Source organism: Octopus sinensis, linkage group LG1, assembly GCF_006345805.1.
Source record: "Octopus sinensis linkage group LG1, ASM634580v1, whole genome shotgun sequence".
In the NCBI taxonomy this organism is placed as follows: domain Eukaryota; kingdom Metazoa; phylum Mollusca; class Cephalopoda; order Octopoda; family Octopodidae; genus Octopus; species Octopus sinensis.
The window spans coordinates 196,482,817-196,506,085 of record NC_042997.1 but is presented as its reverse complement, the minus strand read 5'-3'; the positions used below and the strand labels follow the sequence as shown (position 1 = coordinate 196,506,085).

At 36.0% G+C, this 23,269-nt stretch overlaps 1 protein-coding gene across 4 annotated transcripts in view; it reads left to right on the top strand.

The window, feature by feature from the left end:
* LOC115231992 overlaps window positions 1-23,269 on the top strand; it is a 424,000-nt gene that overhangs the window by 321,737 nt on the left and 78,994 nt on the right. For all 4 annotated transcript variants that reach the window (XM_036508221.1, XM_029801896.2, XM_036508216.1 and 1 more), the window contains one exon: window positions 2,976-4,356. In XM_036508221.1, the coding sequence (XP_036364114.1) occupies window positions 3,235-4,356 (1,122 nt within the window). In that variant the 5' untranslated portion in view covers window positions 2,976-3,234. The remainder of the gene's footprint in view (window positions 1-2,975; window positions 4,357-23,269) is intronic.

Genomic DNA, 23,269 nt, shown 5'->3' with positions numbered 1-23,269 from the left:
CCTTATATATATAATCGTTATTATATTGAATCGAACGTAGGAAGAAAGTAGGGCAAAATGATTGACATTTCTCCATTCGATCCCACGTCGATTGAATATTCGTTACAAATATCACGACAAAACCTAACTAAAGCATATATTTTTTTCCTATTCAATTTATTTTTTTGCTCCTCTACATTTAGTCTTTTCTCTAAATATATCGACTTGTTTAGAGAATAAAATAAAGCAACGCAGCGATTCTAAATTTATCAAAAATGGCGGTACCTACGTTGTATTATTAAGAATACTTTTCCTATGAGATGAATTCCGTGAATTTTCTTGTTAAACAACCGAGACCTTTTTGGATGTCACCAACAGAATTCATAAAATTAGCTCCATTAACGATAATTGTTCAGCATAGATGGCTGGCAACAATATATATTTAGTTGCAGTTTAGTTACTTTGATAACTTAAGACTTTAGTGACATCATGACTTCTAATGTCGAAGTATCACTTCCATTTATTTTTGGTTTCTAAATTTGGGGTTTTTTTCTTATTTTTGATATGTAAAGAAAGATTCGTTCTTTTAGATTTATTTTCTTCGTCAAATGACGCTCAATTTGAAAACAAAGTGACAAAGCTTTAGAGAAAAGATATTTCAGGAATTGCAGAAGAAAGAAATTATTAACATGTATTGAAATATAAGATGATTCATTAATACACACGGGCACGCACATACGCACTCACACACACACACACACACACCACACACACACACACACCACACACACACACACACACACACACAACACACACACACACATACGTATGCACGAATAAACAAACACACATACACAGGCACACACATATACAGATGTGTATGTAGGTAGGTACGTATATAGATAGGGAGTGAGGTAGGTAGATAGATAGGTAGATAATTATGTATATATATATATATATATATATATATATCGTAGAAATATGTTACAAAAAGAAAATAGAAAATACACGTGGAAATGTCAGGGGAAAATAAGAAAAATCAACGAAAATGCACATTCTAAATTTTAAAAAAAGGCATTTTATGAAAGGTAACGTCAGACATATACATTTAGATGGACTGAGGTAGTAATATAAGTCATAAAAGTCATTATTATGAGATGATTAAAGATATCTATTATATAAAATCCGTTCTGTCTGTCTGTATGTGTATCTTCTGTGATCTCGGGCATCCTCCATCCGATTGCGCTCAAATTTGATATGTAGTTACCGACGGTATCAAGGCGTGTGTAAATCTTGAAAATATTACAAAAATCGATTCCAGGTGAGAATGCGATCGATAAAGGCGTGGGAATGTGCATTTGTAAAATCGTTCTTCTTGGAATAGAAAAACGTCTATCTTTATTTCTTCTTTTGCTGATGTCTCAAATTTAGGTTAAATCAGTGTTTCTCGAAGGGGAGGCCTATGGGACGGTCGGACAAGTTGTTTTGAGAAATTTTGATTTAAATGTTTGACAACTCAGCACAGTCCATTGGATGGGGGGGGCGTTTTGCTCGTGTGTGTGTATACACACATATATATATATATATATATATATATATATATATTATATATATATATATATATTATATATATATATATATATATATATATATATATACATATATATATATATCGTTACTATTATGCGAAAGTGTCGTAAGTCCAAAACGAAAAAATAGTTTCACCATTCCATAGCAAAACCGTTGTACAAATTTTGATATCTTGGCATCTGAACTAGCTGGAGATACGATAGTTTGACCAAAAGAACCGGCTATTGCAAGCAAACATAAATATTGAAAAGGATACATTTGGACATACGACAGCTTAACATAATATCAACGCTATATATATATATATATAATATATATATATATATATATAAGTACGTATGTATACGGAGAATGAAGTGGGAGTCCCAGCAATTAAAGTAGCCTCGGTACATCATGTCACTTATCTAATTATTCAATTGACCGTTGGTTTATTCTTTGTTAATAATAAAGTATTGGGTTGTCCGGAAAGTTCGTGCCGATTTATAGTAGCTTACCTTTCGACTTATTTTAGAACATGGTTGAGTCCATAAAATAGAATTTGACTACACCTTCATTTAGAGCACAGTTTAAGCTATCTTTTCGTGGAAGAAGATTTATGTTCCTATAACCTGTGTTAATTCTGTAACCCTTTAAAGATAAAAAAAGTTCATTTTCGGCACTTGATGCTTTGCGAACCAGACATAAATTGCTGCAGCTCGGCTGGGATGTGTTCCCCACTCTCCATATTCACCAAATATTGCTCCTTCGGATTTCAACTTATTCAGATCTCTGCAGAATAGTCTTAATGGTAAAAATTTCAATTCCTTGGATGACGTAAAAAGATACCTTGATGAATTATTTGCCATGAAACCACTTCAATTCTGGGAAGAGGGTATTTTCAAGTCATAGGAAAGATGGAGACGCATTGTGCAACAAAATGGTTTATATTTGGTTGATTAAAAATGTAATGGCAAGTATTTATTGACCTTTCTTTGCTTTAAAAATTGGCACGAACTTTCCGGACAACTTAATATAATATCGTTGCATTTCCTACAAACCTAATAATTATCATGTATCTAATCGCAAACCAACGGTCTACAGGCAAGGGTTATATAAGGAAAAAAAGCAGCAGATACTTCTGTAGCAGTCAGGTACTTACGATTAAATTTTTCTACACGTTTTCAAAGATTTGTGTCTGACAGAAAATTCAAAATTAAATTACGCAGATTCTCAGATTCGAGTAGGTTTAAATAATATCGATTATCTATTTTTAAAATTATTTTATCTAAAGTTTTTTTTCTTAATTTGATTATGAATCTGATGTGTACTTTCCTTTAAATAAAAATCTGGAAAATTTATTTAAAATTCGATTTGTGTTGCACATGGTGTTTGTAATTAGCTGATGATTATTTTTTTTATATTTCTAGGCTGAATGACCTTAAAACTCAGAAGGAAACCATATACTGAAAAGACAAAAGACATACCTCAAGATCAGAAGAAACTTGATCGAAAATTTTCTCTAAGTAAACATTCTCAACACGAACCTATCACCAAGCATTGGAGTATATTAGCATAAATGAAAATAAGGCATATTTCCTAAGTTTAACCTTTTAATAGAAAAACACTACTACTACTACTACTAATTAGGGAACTAGTAATAATAGTAAGAATAAGATAACTTCCGCCATGGCCAAGTTGTGCCGATGTGTCAAGCTTAATGATCGTTTCGATGCACAAGTCTTTACGTTTACTTTACCAAAATCAATAGTTCGGGAATTTTCTCCAGATGTCTTTTCCACAGAAATTGTGTACGGTTACCACAAATGGAATGTGTCATTCATAAAGAGTGAAAGACACTTGGGGGCATACCTTAAATTGCTGACCTCAACACCCGGCCTCTCATGTCGCGTGGACTATGCATTTACAATGCTCAACAAAGATCACTTCACCCGAAACGAGTCTTTCATGGAAAAGAATTGTGATTTTAACGATGATAAATTGACCCATGGCCGCAAAACGTTCATTGGAATACAAGATTTAAGCAACCGAAACTTCATGCAAGACAGTGGTGAATTCCTTGTGGAGCTTGAGATGCGTAGCATTGTATCCACCTTCGAGTATGACTTAGCGGTACCCAAAGAAGCGTATTCACGACACTACATCAACGAAAAGCTTGAAACACCTTATTTCTCGTTTGGTGTCTTTGACTGGAGTGTATCGTTGTTTAGTCCAAATGGGGCTCACTATACGGAAGGTAAAACAGCTGTCCAACTAAACCGGCACACCAGTTTCCATCATCTCTGCAATGTGAAGTATGAAATAGCTCTCGGTGAAGAGGATATTTACCAAACTGGTCAAATAACTCAAACACTCGATACATCAGGCGTGGGTGACCCACTTATTGTAGCAGCAACGATTTTCGAATTATCACAGGGACGCATGGTTGTCCCTGTAAAAGTAACAATGACATCTGTGGTGTTAGTCAGCGAAGTGACAATGGATGCCCTCGGCCAAAGTCGCAACCGTGCACATTGTTACGACAGAGACAAACAAGCATGGATGCTAGAAGGAGATACGAGTGGTAAACATCTCTCTTTCAGACTCTACTACACTGATATCTCACATGTGCCTCGAAAGTTCACGCGTTTTGTATGCTGGAACGTGAGTATCATTCCATCTGCTGGAAGCATCGTAGGTAGTAACACAAGCAAGGCAGTGAAAGCTCTTGATGGACCATTCACAAAATATTACGTGCAGCAAGACCTTGATGAAGGCTTTGTCATGCACACTGATATCCCAGTAGAAACGGTAAGTTGAACACTTGTTTACAATTCTTTCATTTTCTTCTACCCTTCAACTAACTGTAGGTTTATTCTTCTTTATAGCATTTAAGCAAACTATCGTTGTATCTAGTATGATTTAGTTCAAATGGAGCTCATTATACGAAATGTAAAACAACTGGCCAACTAAACCGACATTTCAATTTCCATAATTACTGTAACGTGAAACTCTCGGTATAAATTCCCGCATATCGTATATGCTGTGCAGTTCTGATTCCCGATTAAGTCACTTCATTTAACCCAATTCTCATATCTTTCTTCCTCGTTAAATCAACGATCATCTCTCGTTCCTAGCACTTTCTCCTCATTCTTTGGAATGTGACACAAGCTAAAACGTAGGACCAATCTGAGACACTGTAACAAATCTTTTATACATTCATATCATCTTTCGTCTTTAACATATCCACTTCCTTATCATTGTTGTTCTCATCGAGGTGTTTTGTCAGTGTAACATTATTTCACCGTCTGCCATTACAATTACGCATGTAATTAAAATCTCTTTATTGTTATAGTGTTCACTTCTACCAATTTCTAGCGCATATCATTGCGATCATTAGTTCCTCCAATATCAACTCAGCGAAAACTCAAACGATAAAAAATACGATTCCTAATTCCAGTGACTGATAGAGAGATTTGTGGCAGAGGAAAAAAAAGAAATGTATTTTTTTTATTTCTGATAAGCATAAATGCTTCCGATCTCATGTTTTTAATTTATATAATTTTCGTCAACATAGATGTTTCTAAAATATAACAATATCTCACAAAAGCAGAGATCACTATCGCTTGCACATTTTTTCCAATATAATTACAGAGATAATTATATCACATAAGCAGAGATTGGTATCTTTTACGGATTGTTCCAATACAAATACAAGAAAAAAGAAAAGAGAAAAACCTGTCAAGTTTTGTATTTTCCAAATGTTTTGAAACGTTTATTCGTGTGATTGCAAATATCAATAAGTTTCTGAAAGATTTGCTATGCATTTTAGTTCTAATCGATAAGCGATTATAATGTACGATGACAGACCAACTAGTTAAAGGTTTTTTTACTGTATACTCCAACTAGAAATATGCTTGTGAGATATTAAGACTCAAGACGATCTTATCTGCATTTTAAGACATAGGGGAGTCGAAAGAATGGCGGAAATAAACAAACATAAAATATCGGCGTGTATAAACCTCGCCGCCAAAGTTCAGCAGATAATGTAAAAGTGAATGCCTTTATTAAACGTGTTGCTTGTGGAATATAATAACTCTACTGAATATTCCCTGGTTCTTCAAGGTATTATAATATATTCCATGTTAAATATGACAGGTAATTTCTGTATCTACTCAATACCATAATAATCGTTTTCAATTCTTAGAATATTCCTCACATGCTCAGATGGGTCTTCATCAGCTATACTTTTAAGCATAAAAATGTTTCGGTTTTCATTTAATACAGCAAAATATTGTATCTCGATACATTTTACGGCAGTACAGATTTGACACACGGTTTCAGCTGTATGGGGTGTAGACAATAAGTAGTTCACAGATTACAATCCAGGAAGTAGTTATTGCATAACTAAAACTTAAAGCAAGGAAGAGTGGGATTAATAAAATTCTCATTGTACCTGTGCAGCTGCCAAATGTTTATGTGTGTGAAAATATATGTATGATATGACATATTTAGAGACACCTTCTCCATCCAATAACAGATAAATATGATTTAATATTCACGGTATTTAAATAAAGGTTACTAGTAGTTTCATGCCGTGGAAACACAACATTTCAGCAGAAAAGGTTAACCATGTGTATTGAAGAATTGCTTGAAAACATGAGGCACGTTGTGTAAATCGGCATGAAACTATTAGTTCTTATTTAAATTATATATATAAAATAAATGCACCCTTTTAAAGCCTAGCCAGGCTCATGGGCCCGGTTTCCCGATTTCTATGGCGCATGTGTTCCCCAGCTGGACGGGACGCAAGTCCATCGCAGCGTTACTCATTTTTGCCAGCTGAGTAGACTGGAGCAACATGAAATGAAGTGTTTTGCTCAAGAACACAACGCGTCTAGGAATCGAAACCACAATCTTACGATCATGATGCTGACACCCTAACCACTAAGCCACGCTTCTTTCAGTTTCCGTCTATGAAACCCACTCACAAGGCTTTGGTCGGCTCGAGGCTATAGTAGAAGACACTTGCCCAAGGTGCCAGGCAGTGGAACTGAACCCAGAACCAGGCATAAGGGGTCGGTTTATCGATTTTTAAGGGCTTTCTGGGGTGACTGGGGAAATGAAAAGATCTTCACGACCACCCTCAAACGGTTTTGAAAGCCCATAGAAAATGTGAGCCTTTTACGTGAAAAACAGTGAATTTGCATAAAGGACACAGACACACAGACATTTTGCCGTTTATAGATATAGAGATAAATACACACATATATATATATATATATATATATATAGATAGATAGATAGATAGATAGATATGTTTATATATATAGATATGTTTTTATATATATATATATATATATATATATATATATATATTATATATATATATATATTTATATATATGTGTGTGTGTGTGTGTGTGTGTGTATATAGGTGTTATATATATATATATATATATATATATGTATACATGTATTATATTCTTTAAATATTTATGCATTTGTGAGTTTTCATATTTCTATTTATTTAAATTTTTTTCTATTTTTCTTCCCAACCTCATTATATTTCTCATAGTATAAACTGCTAATAATGGAGGATAATTTGATAGTAACACCTTTCATTTACAACAACAAAATGACTACTTTACGAATTTCAGACGAAGTTGTTAAACGAGGAAATAAAAGCCGTGTGTTTGTCTGTTCTCGTCTCCTCTGTTTTCATTGTCGTATTTTTGCTGTTTTAATTAACGGCACACTCTCTGAATACCGAGTTAATTTACATAGTTATAAGTACTTTGACAGGCGAACAGCCCAAGAGATTCTTCCAATCTTGATTATTCGAGGAGTTTTGCAATGAATAGAAGTTGGCAATTACATGCCTGAAGGCCTGCTTCTTAGGGAATCCAGCTTAATTCTTTTGAAATTCTATTTCGCTGTTATCAGATATTTCAGAGATCACCAATAACTTTTCACATATCAATGATGACAAGATACTAACTTTACCATCTTCTTCATCTTATATAATTACTTGTTTATTTTCTCTTGATATAATTTAAATAAAGTCGCTTTTCATTTATTTGTTGGTTCAATAATTTAGCAATCAAGGCTCCTCAATTCCATTATCTAGAGTGACATTTGTGGGGGAAAGTAGAAAGTTATATTTTGGAATACCAATCTAAGTTGGCACTCCTTAAACAGAAAATGGATTGGTGTAAAAATCCTTCAAGGCATCGAATCAACTTCATATCTTCGAGATAGATTTCTGCTTTTACAGAATTGCTTTGAGTGGATGTTTCCTGACAAGTGTGTCTTCGTGCAAGGAATCTTTGACAAATATTACTCATGCTGTCGGTGAAACCCAGCATGAAAACACACACACAAAAACGCACGCACACATGCACAGACACACACACACATACATACATACATACATTTGCACATACGCCCTCACATGTACGCGCACAAACACACACACACACATATATCCTTTTACTCTTTTACTTGTTTCAGTCATTTGACTGTGGCCATGCTGGAGCACCGCCTTTAGTCGAGCAAATAGATCCCAGGACTTATTATTTGTAAGCCTGGTACTTATTCTATCGGTCTCTTTTACCGAACCGCTAAGTTACGGGGACGTAAACACATAGGCATCGGTTCTCAAGCGATGTTGGGGAGACAAACACAAACACACAAACATATACACACGCACATACACACACACATATATATATATGCATATATATGACGGGCTTCTTTCTGTTTCTGTCTACCAAATCCACTCACAAGGCTTTGGTCGGCCCGAAGCTATAGTAGAAGATACTTGCCCAAGGTGCCACGCACTGGGAGTGAACCCAGAACCATGTGGTTCGTAAGCAAGCTACTTACCACACAGCCACTCCTACGCCTTCGGAGAGCTTATACGTTCGAGCTTGCGTTTGTGCTTGTTCCACCAAAATCCGCGCTGATTAGTTGAACCATATTGGTAACATGCAGGTAGAAGAAATTGTCTAGCTGGCAAAATCGTTAGCGGCATTTCGTTTGTCTCTACGTCCTGAGTTCAAATTCCGCCGAGGTTGACTTTGCTTTTCATCCTTTCGGAGGTCGATAAAATAAGTACGCATTGAGCACTGGGGTCGATTGTAATCGGCTTATCCCTCCCTCAAAATTGCTGAACTTGTGTCAAAATTTGAAACCAATATACAGATAGAAGTTTCTTAATGGCAATCGGTAAACATTATCCACCATATCACAAATACTATAAAATATTTAGCAGGAATAACGTAAAAATCAGCTATAGCTGCAAAAGAAATGAGAATAAGAACTAAAAAACAGAACGCACTGCAGGGGTAAGAACAATCATCTAAAGCATGAAGAGAAGCTGAAAGCCATAATGATGAGTGAGGAAGTCCATTCGCTCAACTTGTCGTGTTATGGAAATCAGATTTTTGATGACGAATAACGAAAATGGATTATTGATTCAGGTTTCCAAATGCTCCTTACATTCAGCATATTGGTTTCAGATTTCGGTACAAGGCCAGCAATTTAGGGGGCGAGGTATGACAATTACATCGATCCCAGTGTTTCGCTAGTACTGATTTTATAGGCCTCGAAAGGATGAAAAGTAAAATCGACCTCAGCGGAGTTTGAACTCAGATCGTAAGGTCGAACAAAATGCTATCAACCATTCTGCCCGGCGTGATAATAACTCCGCCCGCTCGCCACCTTATTATCCTCAGTATATTAACATCTTTAGTTCTAAAGATTATTTTCTAATATAACCACAGCACAAAAATTTAAAGGACCAGGTGAAGAGATCGAACCCAGTACTTGATTGATGCTATTTTATCTACTCTGTGTTAGAGATTAAATCTATCGCAGTGGTATTTGAACTTGAATCGTGATGGTCAGGTGGATGGGTGGGCCAATAGAATTTGCTCTCACGTCTAAGACAATTTTGCTGCTGCATACAGAAACATACTGGACCGCATCCGGAAAAGGGCAATCTGGTTGACCGCTATAAAGTCGCTCACAGATATGTTAGAGTTTCACAGACACAGTCTTCTCCTAGTAGCCAGTTCTTCTTTCCCAGAGCGTCGGCACTCTAGAGTTCCCTCTCCTTGCTCCTATCTTTTCTACAGCCGTTGACTTACACAGATTCAACGGAAACTTTAAAACCATCAATCTCACTCGTCTAGGAGGGTCTGCAAAAACCGTGAGCTCTGCCCCCTTTCTCCAAGCTTAGTAAAACAAAAAGTTAAATTATTATATGGACTAATTAATTTTAAAACCAGCTTGAAATAATTTTTTTTTTAATTGTCACGTCGGAAACATGCTAACTTGTCATTGTCCGATGTTAACAGGACAGGATTACATATAATCGATAAATTATTCACTCTTGAAACGATTGCTCAATTAATTCTGCTGACTTGTCCGTCAATTTACTCTCAACTGCTTTTTAGAAGATTATAATTGTGTTATTTAACACCTTACGTCCATAATCTCTCTATATATATGTTTCTTTATTACCCACAAGGGGACTAAACATAGAGAGGACAAACAAGGACAGACAAACGAATTAAGTTGATTACATCGACCCCAGTGCGTAACTGGTGCTTAATTTATCGACCCCGAAAGGATGAAAGGCAAAGTCGACTTCGGCGGAATTTGAACACAGAACGTAACGGTAGACGAAATACGGCTACGCATTTCGCCCGGCGTGCTAACGGTCCTGCCAGCTCGCCGCCTTAATCTCTCTCTATATAAACGGCAAAATGTCTGTCTCTGTGTGTATGTGCGTGTCCTTTATACAAATCCACAATTTTTCAGTTAGAGGGTTCGCACTTTCTATGGTCACTCAAAACCGTCCAAGGGTGGTCGTGAATATCTTTACATTTCCCCAGTCACCCAGCAAAGCCATTAAACAATCAATAGAAGGGACTTTTTGTGAATTTTCTATCCAAAACCCAACCAAAATGCCCGAAACTTGATATGCCAATTGAATGCCAGCTAGTTGTGTGTGATTGGTCGGAGATTTGGACAGTACTCGCGTGTATATGCGCACGCACGCAGCTATATGCAAGCACTAGCACTATGACCCGGCGTTGCCGGGTCATAGTGCTAGTAGATATTGTTTCTGGACGAATATCGCAGTTAATTTCGCTTTCTGTCGTGGCACATTGGTTACAATGACGAGCACTCCACAGACACATGAACTTTTAACGAAGTTCTCGAGGAGATTCGGCGTGACGCAGTGTGTGATGAGGCTGGCCCTTTGAAATACAGTTACAAAAGAAACACGAAGAAAGAGTGAGAGAAAGTTGTAGAAAAAAAGTACAGCAGGGTTCGCCACCACCCTCTGCCGGAGCCTCGTAGAGCTTTAGGTGTTTTTGCTCAATAAACACTCACAGTGAATGGTCTGGGAATCGAAACCGCGAGACCGCTGCTTTAACCACTGGGCTAGCCTGCCTCCACTTCGCTTTCTGTGATGCATTTGCATTAAGTGCGATACATAGATTGTTTTTAGTTTTATGTCTTGCTCAACAGCGTTCTTGACCCTTTTGCAAGTACTTGGAGACAAATGGGAATAGGAAAAGCTGAGGGCCTAACCCAGAGGTTTGCAATAGATTCAGTAAAATGCACCTAACTGCCAAGTAATAGTGTTGAACCAGGAAAGAAGACTACTGCGGATGATATATATATATATATATATTATATATATATATATGAATTTTTTTGTGTAATGAGATAAAAAAAACCAAGGCTGTATAGATATTAGAGCATTTATAGATAGAAGGTCTTACAGCTGTTTCTAGGATATTAATAATAATATCCCTTCATCGGAGACGGTGTGAGAGGAAAAGTTAATATTCTAGAAACAGTTGTAAGACCTATGTATAAATGCTCTAATATCTATACAGCCTTGGTTTTTTTATCTCATTACACAAAAAATTCATATATACACACGCTGACATATGACCAACGTTGAACCCTTTATTCGCAATATTACCGAAGCTGGAATTTAACTATGGTCTGTCTATAGCACTTACTCAGCATTACCTGACACCTTTGGGTCTCAATGACACCATTATCTTTTATATATATATTCCATAGGGTTTTGATTATGTAAGTATATTATGTAGAGAAAATGTAAAAGTTAGATTTACGCTCAAAACTCTACAGGTAACTCATTCAATATTACGATAACAATAGCAAAGGAGATTTTGCTTATCCGATAAAAATATTTTTCTAAAGGCAAATCGAAAATTTTATTTGTAATAAGTCATTAAAATTTTATTAAATATTAGATGCCTTCAATCAGTAACACGTTTAAATTAGCCTCAGACTTTAGAATTTAAACAAAATTTTGGTTTTGCTTAATAAAATAATTTATTATTTAAAAAAGGAATTTTTTTTTCTAAGAATTATTTGATTCTGATTAGTTTATGAAAAGAATCCGTTGATATTTCTCTTCAAGCTACTGGATTCACTAAGACTCTATGAAAGTCTTTTTTCTGATCTAAAAATATTTTTAGGCTGATTAGATCTGTATAATCTAAAAATATGTTGCTGCTAAAATTATTCATTATTCAATTAATATGCACGAAAGTTCTTCCCCAACACTTCTTGTGATGCAATCTAATATCAGTTCTATCATTATTCCATAAAAGCTAAATTACCAGAAAAGTCTAAATACTCTTTTGCTTTTTAAATCCTTGTTCATTATAATCAAAACTAAACACCCCATTGGAGTCCCTTAATTAAATCCTTAATTAAAATCCTGATTTGATTTAAGGATTGGATTTCTAATGAAATTCAAATTCTCTGAAAATACAGAATTAATTATCAAAGATTTTTATCGTTGGAAGATAAGGACATTTTTGGATAAAGAAATCCTCTGTGGAAGCACAGATTGTTTGATACGTATTGCGCTCTATAAAAACTATCTTCATTTAAAATATTTATGTTTTCTTTTAATTTTACTAAATTCGGTGTATTTCTTGTTCATCTTCACTAAGTTTTCAAACGTCAACTCAGGGAATAAACATATCAAAAATAAAATGTATGCCACAGAATCTCCCAAAACTAGACACCAAAATTTAAGCATTGTCTAAGCTCAATTAGGTTACCGAAAAAGAAAAAACAATACCAAAGTAAGCGATTCTCACAGACTAAGAATCTACAAACATTTTCCGCTTTACAGGAATGAGGACAACCCAGAAAAACGAGACTAAGATTATAAGAAATTAAAAGGCGGCGAGCTGGCAGAAACGTTAGCACGCCGGGCGAAATGCTTAGCGGTATTTCGTCAGCCGTTACGTTCTGAGTTCAAATTCCGCCGAGGTCGACTTTGCCTTTCATCCTTTCGGGGTCGATAAATTGAGTATCAGTTACGCACTGTGGTCGATGTAATCGACTTAATCCCTTTGTCTGTCCTTGTTTGTCCCCTCTGTGTTTAGCCCCTTGTGGGTAGTAAAGAAATAAGATTATAAAAGATTATAAGAAATTCACAATCGAACATAACATGTATGCATTTTCATCATCAGCTACCAAACGGATATCATTGTGGTTTCGACACCTGTGTAGTACAACTTGATCCGGTGGTGGCCACTGCGTTAAAAATATAGATGCTGTCTGGGAATCCTTTAGCATATAACTACAAGTAACAACATAGGAGTGAACAAATAGGGATAACTTTCGGCTATATACAAGTCAGATAAACAATAAAATATCCTTTACACTGAGAATATTTTTCCTACATTAATAGAAGTAGGGGTGGCTGTGTGGTAAGTAGCTTGCTTACGAACCACCTGGTTCCGGGTTCAGTCCCACTGCGTGGCACCTCGGGGGCAAGCGTCTTCTGCTATAGCCTCGGGCCGACTAAAGCCTTGTGAGTGGATCTGGTAGACGGAAACTGAAAGAATCCCTTCGTATATATATATATATATATATATATATATATATACATACATATATGTGTGTTTGTGTGTGTGTGTGTGTGTGTGTGTGTGATTGTATATGTTTGTGTGTCTGTGTTTGTCCCCCACCCAACATCGCTTGACAGCCGATGCTGGAGTGTTTACGTCCCGTAACTTAGCGGTTCGGCAAAAGAGACCGATAGAATAAGTACCAGGCTAGCAAAGAATAAGTCCTGGGGTCGATTTGCTCGACTAAAGGCGGTGCTCCAGCATGGCCGCAGTCACATGACTGAAAGAAGTAAAAGAGCAAAAGAGTACATGAAAAACGTCTCCACTTGATTTCAGTTTATTTAGCAATCAGGGGTTTAGGCTTAGGCCTCTGTAACTCGAACCCTACGACTTAGGAAGTCGAGGCTTTATCCGGTTTCGATACCGTATAAATGACTGAGGTTACAACACCCCGTTCTGAACGGGCCAACGCGAAATGAATTGCTTTGCTCGTGAACACAACGCATAACCCGGTCCCAGGATCGAAACCACGATCTAACGATCCTAAGTGCAACATCCTAACCATTAGGCCACGCGCCTTCACGAACAATCAATACTGCAAGAGAATGCCGGTTTCTGGTTTAGGCTTAAGACCAGCAATTTCAAGATGTAAAACTTAGTTGATACCATTAACCCTAGTATTTGACTGGTACTTTATATTTTATCTACTACCTGCTATTTCTTATTTTTTTACTGCCCACAAGGGACTACACACAGAGGGGACAGACAAACGGACAGACAAACGGATTAAGTCGATTACATCGATCCCAGTGCGTAATTTATCGACCCCGAAAGGATGAAAGGCAAAGTCGATCTCGGCAGAATTGGAACTTAGAACGTAACGGCAGACGAAATGCGGCTACGCATTTCGCTCGGCGTGCTAACGTTTCTGCCAGCTTGCCGCCTACTACCTGCTATTTCTAGCAGGACCAACGGCCATATAGCGGCGTCTTCATTGTCTGATTAATTTTGTTTTCTTTGTATGTATGGCTGCAAAATCCTCTCCTCTGTTGATTTATAGTAGTTTAGTTTCGCTGGTAAGAAGGGAGACAATCGATTTATTAGTTTCTATTTTATGTTTATAGTTTGGAAGCCATTTTCTCTCGCTGATTTCTCTATCACTGGACTGGCTGAAGAGATAAGTACAGAGATGCCGGGCAAATGTGAGTGAAAGGCTATCTGTCCATGTCTGTAAGATCGTTGACTAGTTAGGTACTAAATGATATGGTTTTAACTGACCTGATGACTTTATCTAGTTAACGGATTACGTACCATGATTCTAATAGTCCGTGAATAGGACGGAGCTAATGAACAGAATATACTAAACATGTAACCATAGCAATCAAGCTAAGGAATCGATATCAGCGCATGGTTTTCAATAGTTGTATAACTATTTGACACACTCTCTCTTCATGCCCTCTCCCTCAACCTCTCTCATATATATGTACGTGTGTGTGTAAATATATATTATATATATATATATACATATATATACCTTCGAAACACGCAATAAGTCGAAGCAGGGGCAGCTGAAGAAGGGGGATGTTCCTTGTGTTGTATGTCTTGTACTCTGGTTTTTCGTTGTTTAAAAAAGTTCGTTTCCATGTTTTGTTTTTATGTTTTCGTTTCTCGTTCTGTTCTACGTTTTTTTTTGTTTTTTTTTGTGGTGTCCTATACCCATATATGCATGTATATATACATATAGATGTAGGTATGTACATATATGTATGTATGCATGGTTTATTTATTAAATTGTTATTATATATATATATATATATATATTATATATATATATATATATATATATATAATGAGAGAGAGAGAGAGAAAAACTAAGAGAGAGAGAAGGCGCATGGTTAGATCGCCAGGCTTACAATCGTTTCTGAGTTCGATTCCCCTACCGGGCTGTCGTGTTTTGGGGTAAGGCACTTTTATTTCACGTTGCTCCAGTTCACTCAGATGTAGAAATGAGTTGCGCCGTCACTGGTGCTGAGCAGTATCGGCTCTTTTGCCTTGAAGAACATCGATGGCGTGGACAAGGAAAACTGGTATAGATGGGCTTCCATAAAACAACTGGTCTTCCATAAAACAACTTTGCTCGGACTTGTGCCACGGAGGGCAACTTTCTAGATGTAATATCATATATCATTATTATTATTATTATCATTATCATTATTTACCCACGCCTATTCCCCATAGGACGGGATAGCCACATGACACACACCAAGCAATCCATTCATTTCCCACCTCAAAGAGGCGAGCCCCGTCCTATGCTCGGATCAAGGCATAGAAAGAAACCCCCGATATTAGCAGCGGGGCCCGATAGCACGTGCTGGTTTACCCCCGCCGCTTTACGCTCGTTTCGTACCACTTTGAGCAACATAATTAGCGATTGGCAAAGGTTACCGATAGAATAACTGCTAGACTCAAAATATGTACTGGAGGCGATTTGTTTGTCTAAACATTTCAGTGTGTTGATCCGGCATCGCTGCATTCCAATGACTGAAACAAGTTTTATATATATATATATATATATATATATATATATATATATGATTATGTATATATATGTGTGTGTGTGTGTGTGTGTTTTGATTGTATATATGCATATATATATATGATTGTGTATATGAATATATATATGATTGTATATAAGATTGTATGTATGTATGTATATATATGTATATAAGATTGTATGCATATATATATATGTGTGTGTATGTGTGTATGTGTAGCCCCTTGTGGGCAGGAAATAAATGAATATATATATATATAAGTTTATATATAAGTATATATATATGTGTATATATATGTATATATATATAAGTATATATGTATATATATATAAGTATATATATATATGTCAGTATATATAAATATATGATTGTATATATATATATATATGTCAGTATATATAAATATATGATTGTATATATGTATATATATGTGTGTATGTATGTATGTATGTATGTATATATGTATGTATGTATGTATGTTTCTGCTCGTTAATATTTATTTCAGTATATTATTTTTGAATAATCTATATTTCAATACATCAGGAAGTTGAACTGAGGCGGTTCATGCGTACTTACATTTTTAGACAAAAATTAAACATTACAGCCCTCCTGCCGTGTGCCTTGTCTATCTAAATCACGTGTGACGTGCTCTGTTGCAATTATTTTCTCTTTTCAATAAAATTTCCATTGTGTAAATAAGTCATTAGAACTTTCTGGAAATATCAGTGTTTTCCTAAATATAACAACCGACTATATTTTTCAACGTATGTCAATAACGTTTAGAGATGTCTAGCTTTCTCTGTGTTCTTAAGCGACAGAAAATAAACTAAGAAATATATATTATTCGGACATTTTTTTGTAATATTCTTTCGCCGAGTAACTGAATCTATGTTACCATTCTCAAGTATAATGTGCTATGGATTCCAGGACAAGTAGATGTATATTTATATAGTTGGGGATCTTTTCTAACTGGGCTCAAATCAAACTGAACTCAACTTTTCTTTTCATCCTCCTGGGGGTCGATAAAATAAGTATTAATCAAATAGTACGGCTTGGTCATATATGAAAGTCTACAATAACCAGGTTAGAAAAAAATTTAAAAAGTGGACTATGGGGAAATTATAAATTTTTGTTGGAGAGTGGAATTTAGAGCGGAAATTAAAGTAAAATGCATTAGTTTTAGCAAGGATGTATCGATTCAATGTACTAAACTAGACAAAGCGTAAACTGATAGTCTATGAAAGGTTTATATGGAAAACATGAAGGATATGTTAATGGCAGAATAATCGTTTCTTAATACGAATGTTGGCTCTTGGTTGTACCTTAGTTGTACCTTGGTCGTATTGGAAAAAGTTTTCTAATATACAATAATGACAAGAATGACGGCACCCCGACAATTCCACGCATGACAATTCAGTACCGACAATTCAACGCCGGCAATTCAGCACCGACAATTCAGCAACCGGAAACTCGGGAGTGGTTAATATCCAAGCGAGGTGTATACCACTGGCTACTCTTCAGGGCAAGGATATCTTGATTAAATGAAGGTTTACATGGTTGCAAGGAGGTACATGTTAAAACAAATATTATGTGTGTGTATGTGTATCGCAATAAAGTCTGTCTGTATGTATGTATGTATGTATGTATGTATGTATGTATGTGTGTGTGTGGTGTGTGTGTGTGTGTGTGTATGTATGTGTGTGTGTGTGTGTGTATGTATGTATGTATGTATGTATGTGTGTATATGTATGCGTGTGTGTGTATGTATGCGTGTGTGTGTATGTATGCGTGTATGCATGTATGTATGTGTGTGTGTATGTATGTATGTATGTGTCACGATATCGACCAGACTATTGAATGTGGTTATGCATTACTCATCACAGTGCACTTCACACTATTTCAGCTTCCGAACGATGCCCCCTCCCCCGTTGGCCAGGCGAGCAGGCCAACATTCCTCCCACTGATACGAAGGCTATTCCGTCGCAGATTTACCCATTTGCAGCTGAGCGGACTGGGGCAATATTAAAATGAAGTGTTTTACTCAAGAACACAACGCGCCGCCCTGTCTGGGAATCGAATCCACGATCTATCAATCCAACACGCTAGCCACTAGGGTCTGCATATAGACAGATAGAGACAGACAGACGGACGGACAGACGGGCAGGCAGGCAGGCAGGCAGGCCCGCCCTGCTGAGTGATTATTACCGAGTTGTAGTGACAAAATGAAATTTCATTAAATCAAAATATACTGCATTGACGGTGATATTATTGCAAATCAATAATAATAATAATAATAATAATAATAAAGCTTTGAAACTTCTCATATTCACTTTCCAATATATAAAGTAAATTTCCTGCGGGTCTTGTTTTGTTTGCTATAGTAACAAAAGAATTAACCAAACTTCCCTCTTCTCCTATACTCTCTCTCTCTCTCTTTCCCTCTTTGCTAATACCAGTTATTCTCTCTTTTGTTACTGTTGATTTCGATGTTGTTTTACAATCCTGTGCTGATTCATCTCCAGTTTTCATTAGATAATGAGGCGAACCTCGAATTGTGTTCAGTTTGACATATTAACACTTCCAACCAATTCATTCTGTTTGTCGTTTGTTAAGGACAATAACACAATGATGAAAGAATGGAAATCAATTTTAGACTTCATATATTTTGATAAAATCTACTGAGAAAAAATCACTACAGAAAAAACAACACAAGCCAAATTATGGATATGTTTCCATTAAAAAATTTTTTATATATAATTTGTATCCTCTCTTTATTAACACAGTATCCTATTACTAACATTATGTTGTGAATATTACAGTAATAACTATACTTTTGTCTGTGTTATTTATCTTTCATAAAGTGTCTCGGGAAATTTCACTTGAGCACACTTAAATAAATCGAATGTTGCTTCGTATATGATTAAGCATTCCGGAAAATTAGCTAAAAATTATAAGCAGAAATTCGTATTCGATTTCCAAGAATAATATTTTGGTGTTATAGAATTGAATGTAGGTTTCACACAAATATACTTACTACAGTTTTTTTATGAATGATATTATAGATGTAAACTAGAAAACGAAACTGAAGCTACTTGTCATGAAGGGGGGTAATTACTTTTGAAATGCATGTATGCTGAACATACGCCTATGTTTAACACTCTGTTTATGCAGAAAGCATTTAATTGAAGTGTTTTATGCTGTTTTGAAAGAAAATAATATAATGTTGTTGGAATCGAATAAATAAGCGATAAGCAGACGATATGACGAAGCAATGGAAAATAAATGAGAACGTGCTGTGCTGTGTGGGTGGAACGGTAGCCTTATATTGTGAAATCCAATGTTTTAATCAACAGCATATGAAAGATTACTTTAATTCAATAATGACTTCACTATCAAGAGAAGAAATTTTAGAATATCAAAAGAAAAAAACAGTTCTGAAGAAACGGTGAATTAGAGACTAAGGCAAAGTTGGAATCAAAATGAAGACTTCGGATTTGTCATTAGCTTGTTCTAAATTTACTACCAAAAGAAAGAACATACGAAGATAACCGAAGTTAACAGGAGTTAGCCGGGGAGAAAACAAAAATGTAAACTAAGATGGCGCGCACTTCATAAAAGTCGACCTATTCCTGTTGAACAGTATAGATTTTGCAAGTAATAAACGTTTAAGCCGTGGCCAGTGCTGTCTTCTCATTGGTACAAAAACCCATATAGCTATAACGCTGTAATAGCTTTCATCTGATATTATAAATAATATAATATAAGTATTTCCTGAGGCGATTTTCAATAGTCAACAAAAGAAGAACGGCGAATAGAATTGACAGCTTAAAATTTGTGTTAAAACCGTAAAATGTTTCTTCACAATTTTAGAATAATAAATGTTTTAGAAGCTCGTGAAAAGACTTAGTCCAATAAATACAAAATGACTTAGTAGTCACCTAGCTTGTTGTAAAGAAACAGAGAGTATCTTTATCTGTGTCTTCTTTCTACTTTTTCTATCGCTACGACTCTGAACTAGTTACCGGTGGACTGTTTTTCAAAGAGACCCACTTCATTACATTCTTTTATCCTTCTCCAGTTACAATCACTGTGCTTCACCTCCAGATTCCGAGACTACTCCTTTCAATTCAGCAATTCCTCTACAGAAATTCAATCCTTTGGGGTTGCAACAATTAGAGCTTAAATTTGTGGAGCTTTTACGCATATATATCTGCCATCACCAATTTAGCACGTGTGTGTGTGTGTGTGTGTGTGTGTGTGTGTACACAATCGACACTGCAGCAGCTATTGATCATCGAATCCTAGAAACAGCTGTAAAGGTAGCTATTCCTCCACAGAAATTCAATCCTTTGGAGTTGCAACAATTAGATCTTAAATTTATGGAGCTTTTACTCATATATATCTGCCATCACCAATTTAGCACGTGTGTGGTGTGTGTGTGTGTGTGTGTGTGTGTGTGTGTGTGTGTACACAATCGACACTGCAGTAGCTATTGATCATCGAATCCCAGAAACAGCTGTAAAGATAGCCTTGAAATATTTCTCTTTTCTCTGTGATTTTTGTGTATGATATCTTCGAATATATACCTGACTATTAGGACATTCTTCTGGCTATCTGCATAATAGTGTGTGTGTGTGTGTGTGTGTGTGTGGTGTGTGTGTGTGTATTTGTGTGTGTGAATGTACGAAGTATATTTACTCTTTACTCTTTTACTTGTTTCAGTCATTTTGACTGCGGCAATGCTGGAGCACTGCCTTTAGTCGAGCAAATCGACCCCGGGACTTATTCTTTGTAAGCCCAGTGCTTATTCTATCGGTCTCTTTTGCCGAACCGCTAAGTGACGTGGACGTAAACACACCAGCATCGGTTGTCAAGCAATGCTAGGGGGACAAACACAGACACACACACACATATATATATATATATATACATATATACGACAGGCTTCTTTCAGTTTCCGGCTACCAAATCCACTCACAAGGCATTGGTCGGCCCGGGGCTATAGCAGAAGACACTTGCCCAAGATGCCACGCAGTGGGACTGAACCCAGAACCATGTGGTTGGTTAGCAAGCTACTTACCACACAGCCACTCCTGCATATTTCGTTTTTGGATTTGGTTTACAAGATTCTTTATGTGAGTTCGTGTGTTGAAGCATATTCTGTTGATCTGTTTACTTTCATATCCATAACTTATACATATGCGCATATGCACATGTATGTAAGCATATGGATATGAAAATGAAAGTAAACGGATCAACATGCAGACGGATATGTACATAGGTTATATGAACAGATATGCACACATACACACGCATACACAAATGAAGACTGAAACAAATGACCATATATACACACACACTTTACTTCATACAGGGACACATATGGAGACACGTCCACACATATGGAAATGCACATCCATACATACAAACACGGTACATAGTTGCAAAACACACACACACACTCAGACATGCACACACAAGGAGACAGAAGTACACACACACATATACAAACACACACACACACACGCATACATAAAAACATGCAAAAACGAACACGCAGACACATGAATGTGCAAAATACATTCATACAAATATACACACATGCATACGTATATACATGTGCACACACACGCACATACATGCATATATACATACATACGTACATGCATGTGTAGACGCACACACACACACACAAACACACACACACACACAAACACACACACACTGACCCACACACATGCGCACAAACAAACAAAAGTGAACCTAGTGTGAATAGTCAAAACTATTGAAAAGATTGCAAGACGCAACGAAAATTTCAGAAAATTGAAAAGAAATAAATGGAAATTTTACGGGTGAGTGCGATAAATCACAAGGTGCCAGAAGAGAATGACTCTCCCCAGGACAAAACAGTGTATATCTATTATATAAAATCCGTTCTGTCTCTGTGTGTGTGTGTCTTCTAGGACCTCGGGCATCCTCCATCCGACTGCGCTCAAATTTAATATGTAGATACCAACGGTATCAGGGCATGTATAAGTCTTGAAAAAATTACAAAAATCGATTCCAGGTGAGAATGCGATCGATAAAGCCGTGGGAACGTGCATTTGAACGCGCAAGTACATCAGTCGAAATCCGTCTTTTGCTGGTGTCTCAAATTTAGGTTAAATAAGTGTTTCTCAAAGAGGAGGCCTATGGGACGGTCGGACAAGTTCTTTTGAGAAAATTTTGTTTAAATGTTTGACAACTCAGCACCGTCCATTGGACGGGGGGCGTTTTGCTCGTGTATATATATATATGTATTTGTATAACATATTTATAAACTGTTTATTATTATTCATGTAGGTAAAGAGTGCAGCAATACTCGAGAGGAGATTTAGAATTTCTTTTCCTTTTTTTTTTTTTCGATTATCTTATACGTATTTCAGTGATGATTATGGCCGAATTATTTATATATATGTATCATTTTCGTTTCCCTGGAGATTCTTTCAGAATTCTGAACACTTGTTGTATCTCGTGTAATTTGCGCAACTGTATACAATATATGCATACATATATGCGAGTAAATATATGTGCATATCAGTATATATGAGTATATATGTCTCTCTGTATGTTTGCATGTATGTATCAATACATATTTATACGTATTATATATATATATATATATATATATATATCGAGGGAGAGAGAGATACTTGTGTGCGTGTGTGTGTATCCTTATACATATATATGTATATATATACATATATATATATATGTATATGTATGTAGATATATATGTATATACATACAGATATATATGTATATACATACATATGTATATTTATATATGTATATATATATATGTATATACATGTATGCATATACATATATATGTATATATATATATATGTATAATTATATATATATTTGTATATTTGTCTCTCCCAGGTCTTTTACTGATGAAGTGTAACCTATGGTAGATTGGCTTAATTTAATTTAATTAAGCTAATTTAATCATTAATGACACAGAAACGTTGCAACGTCTAAAAGGATGAATTAGGGTAAATGTTTTTAAATTTTCACCTAATTTCTGAATTACTAATACTTGGCGGTGTGAGTTATGGCTGCTCTTTCTGGTGGACGAGTGACCTGTTGGGGTCACTCCTAAATCGTTATATTTATATATTTAGTCGATGACTATTTTCTCTTTTTCACCAGGCCGCTGGTTGCGATAAATTTCTATTGAATTTTTTTGCTACCCTAA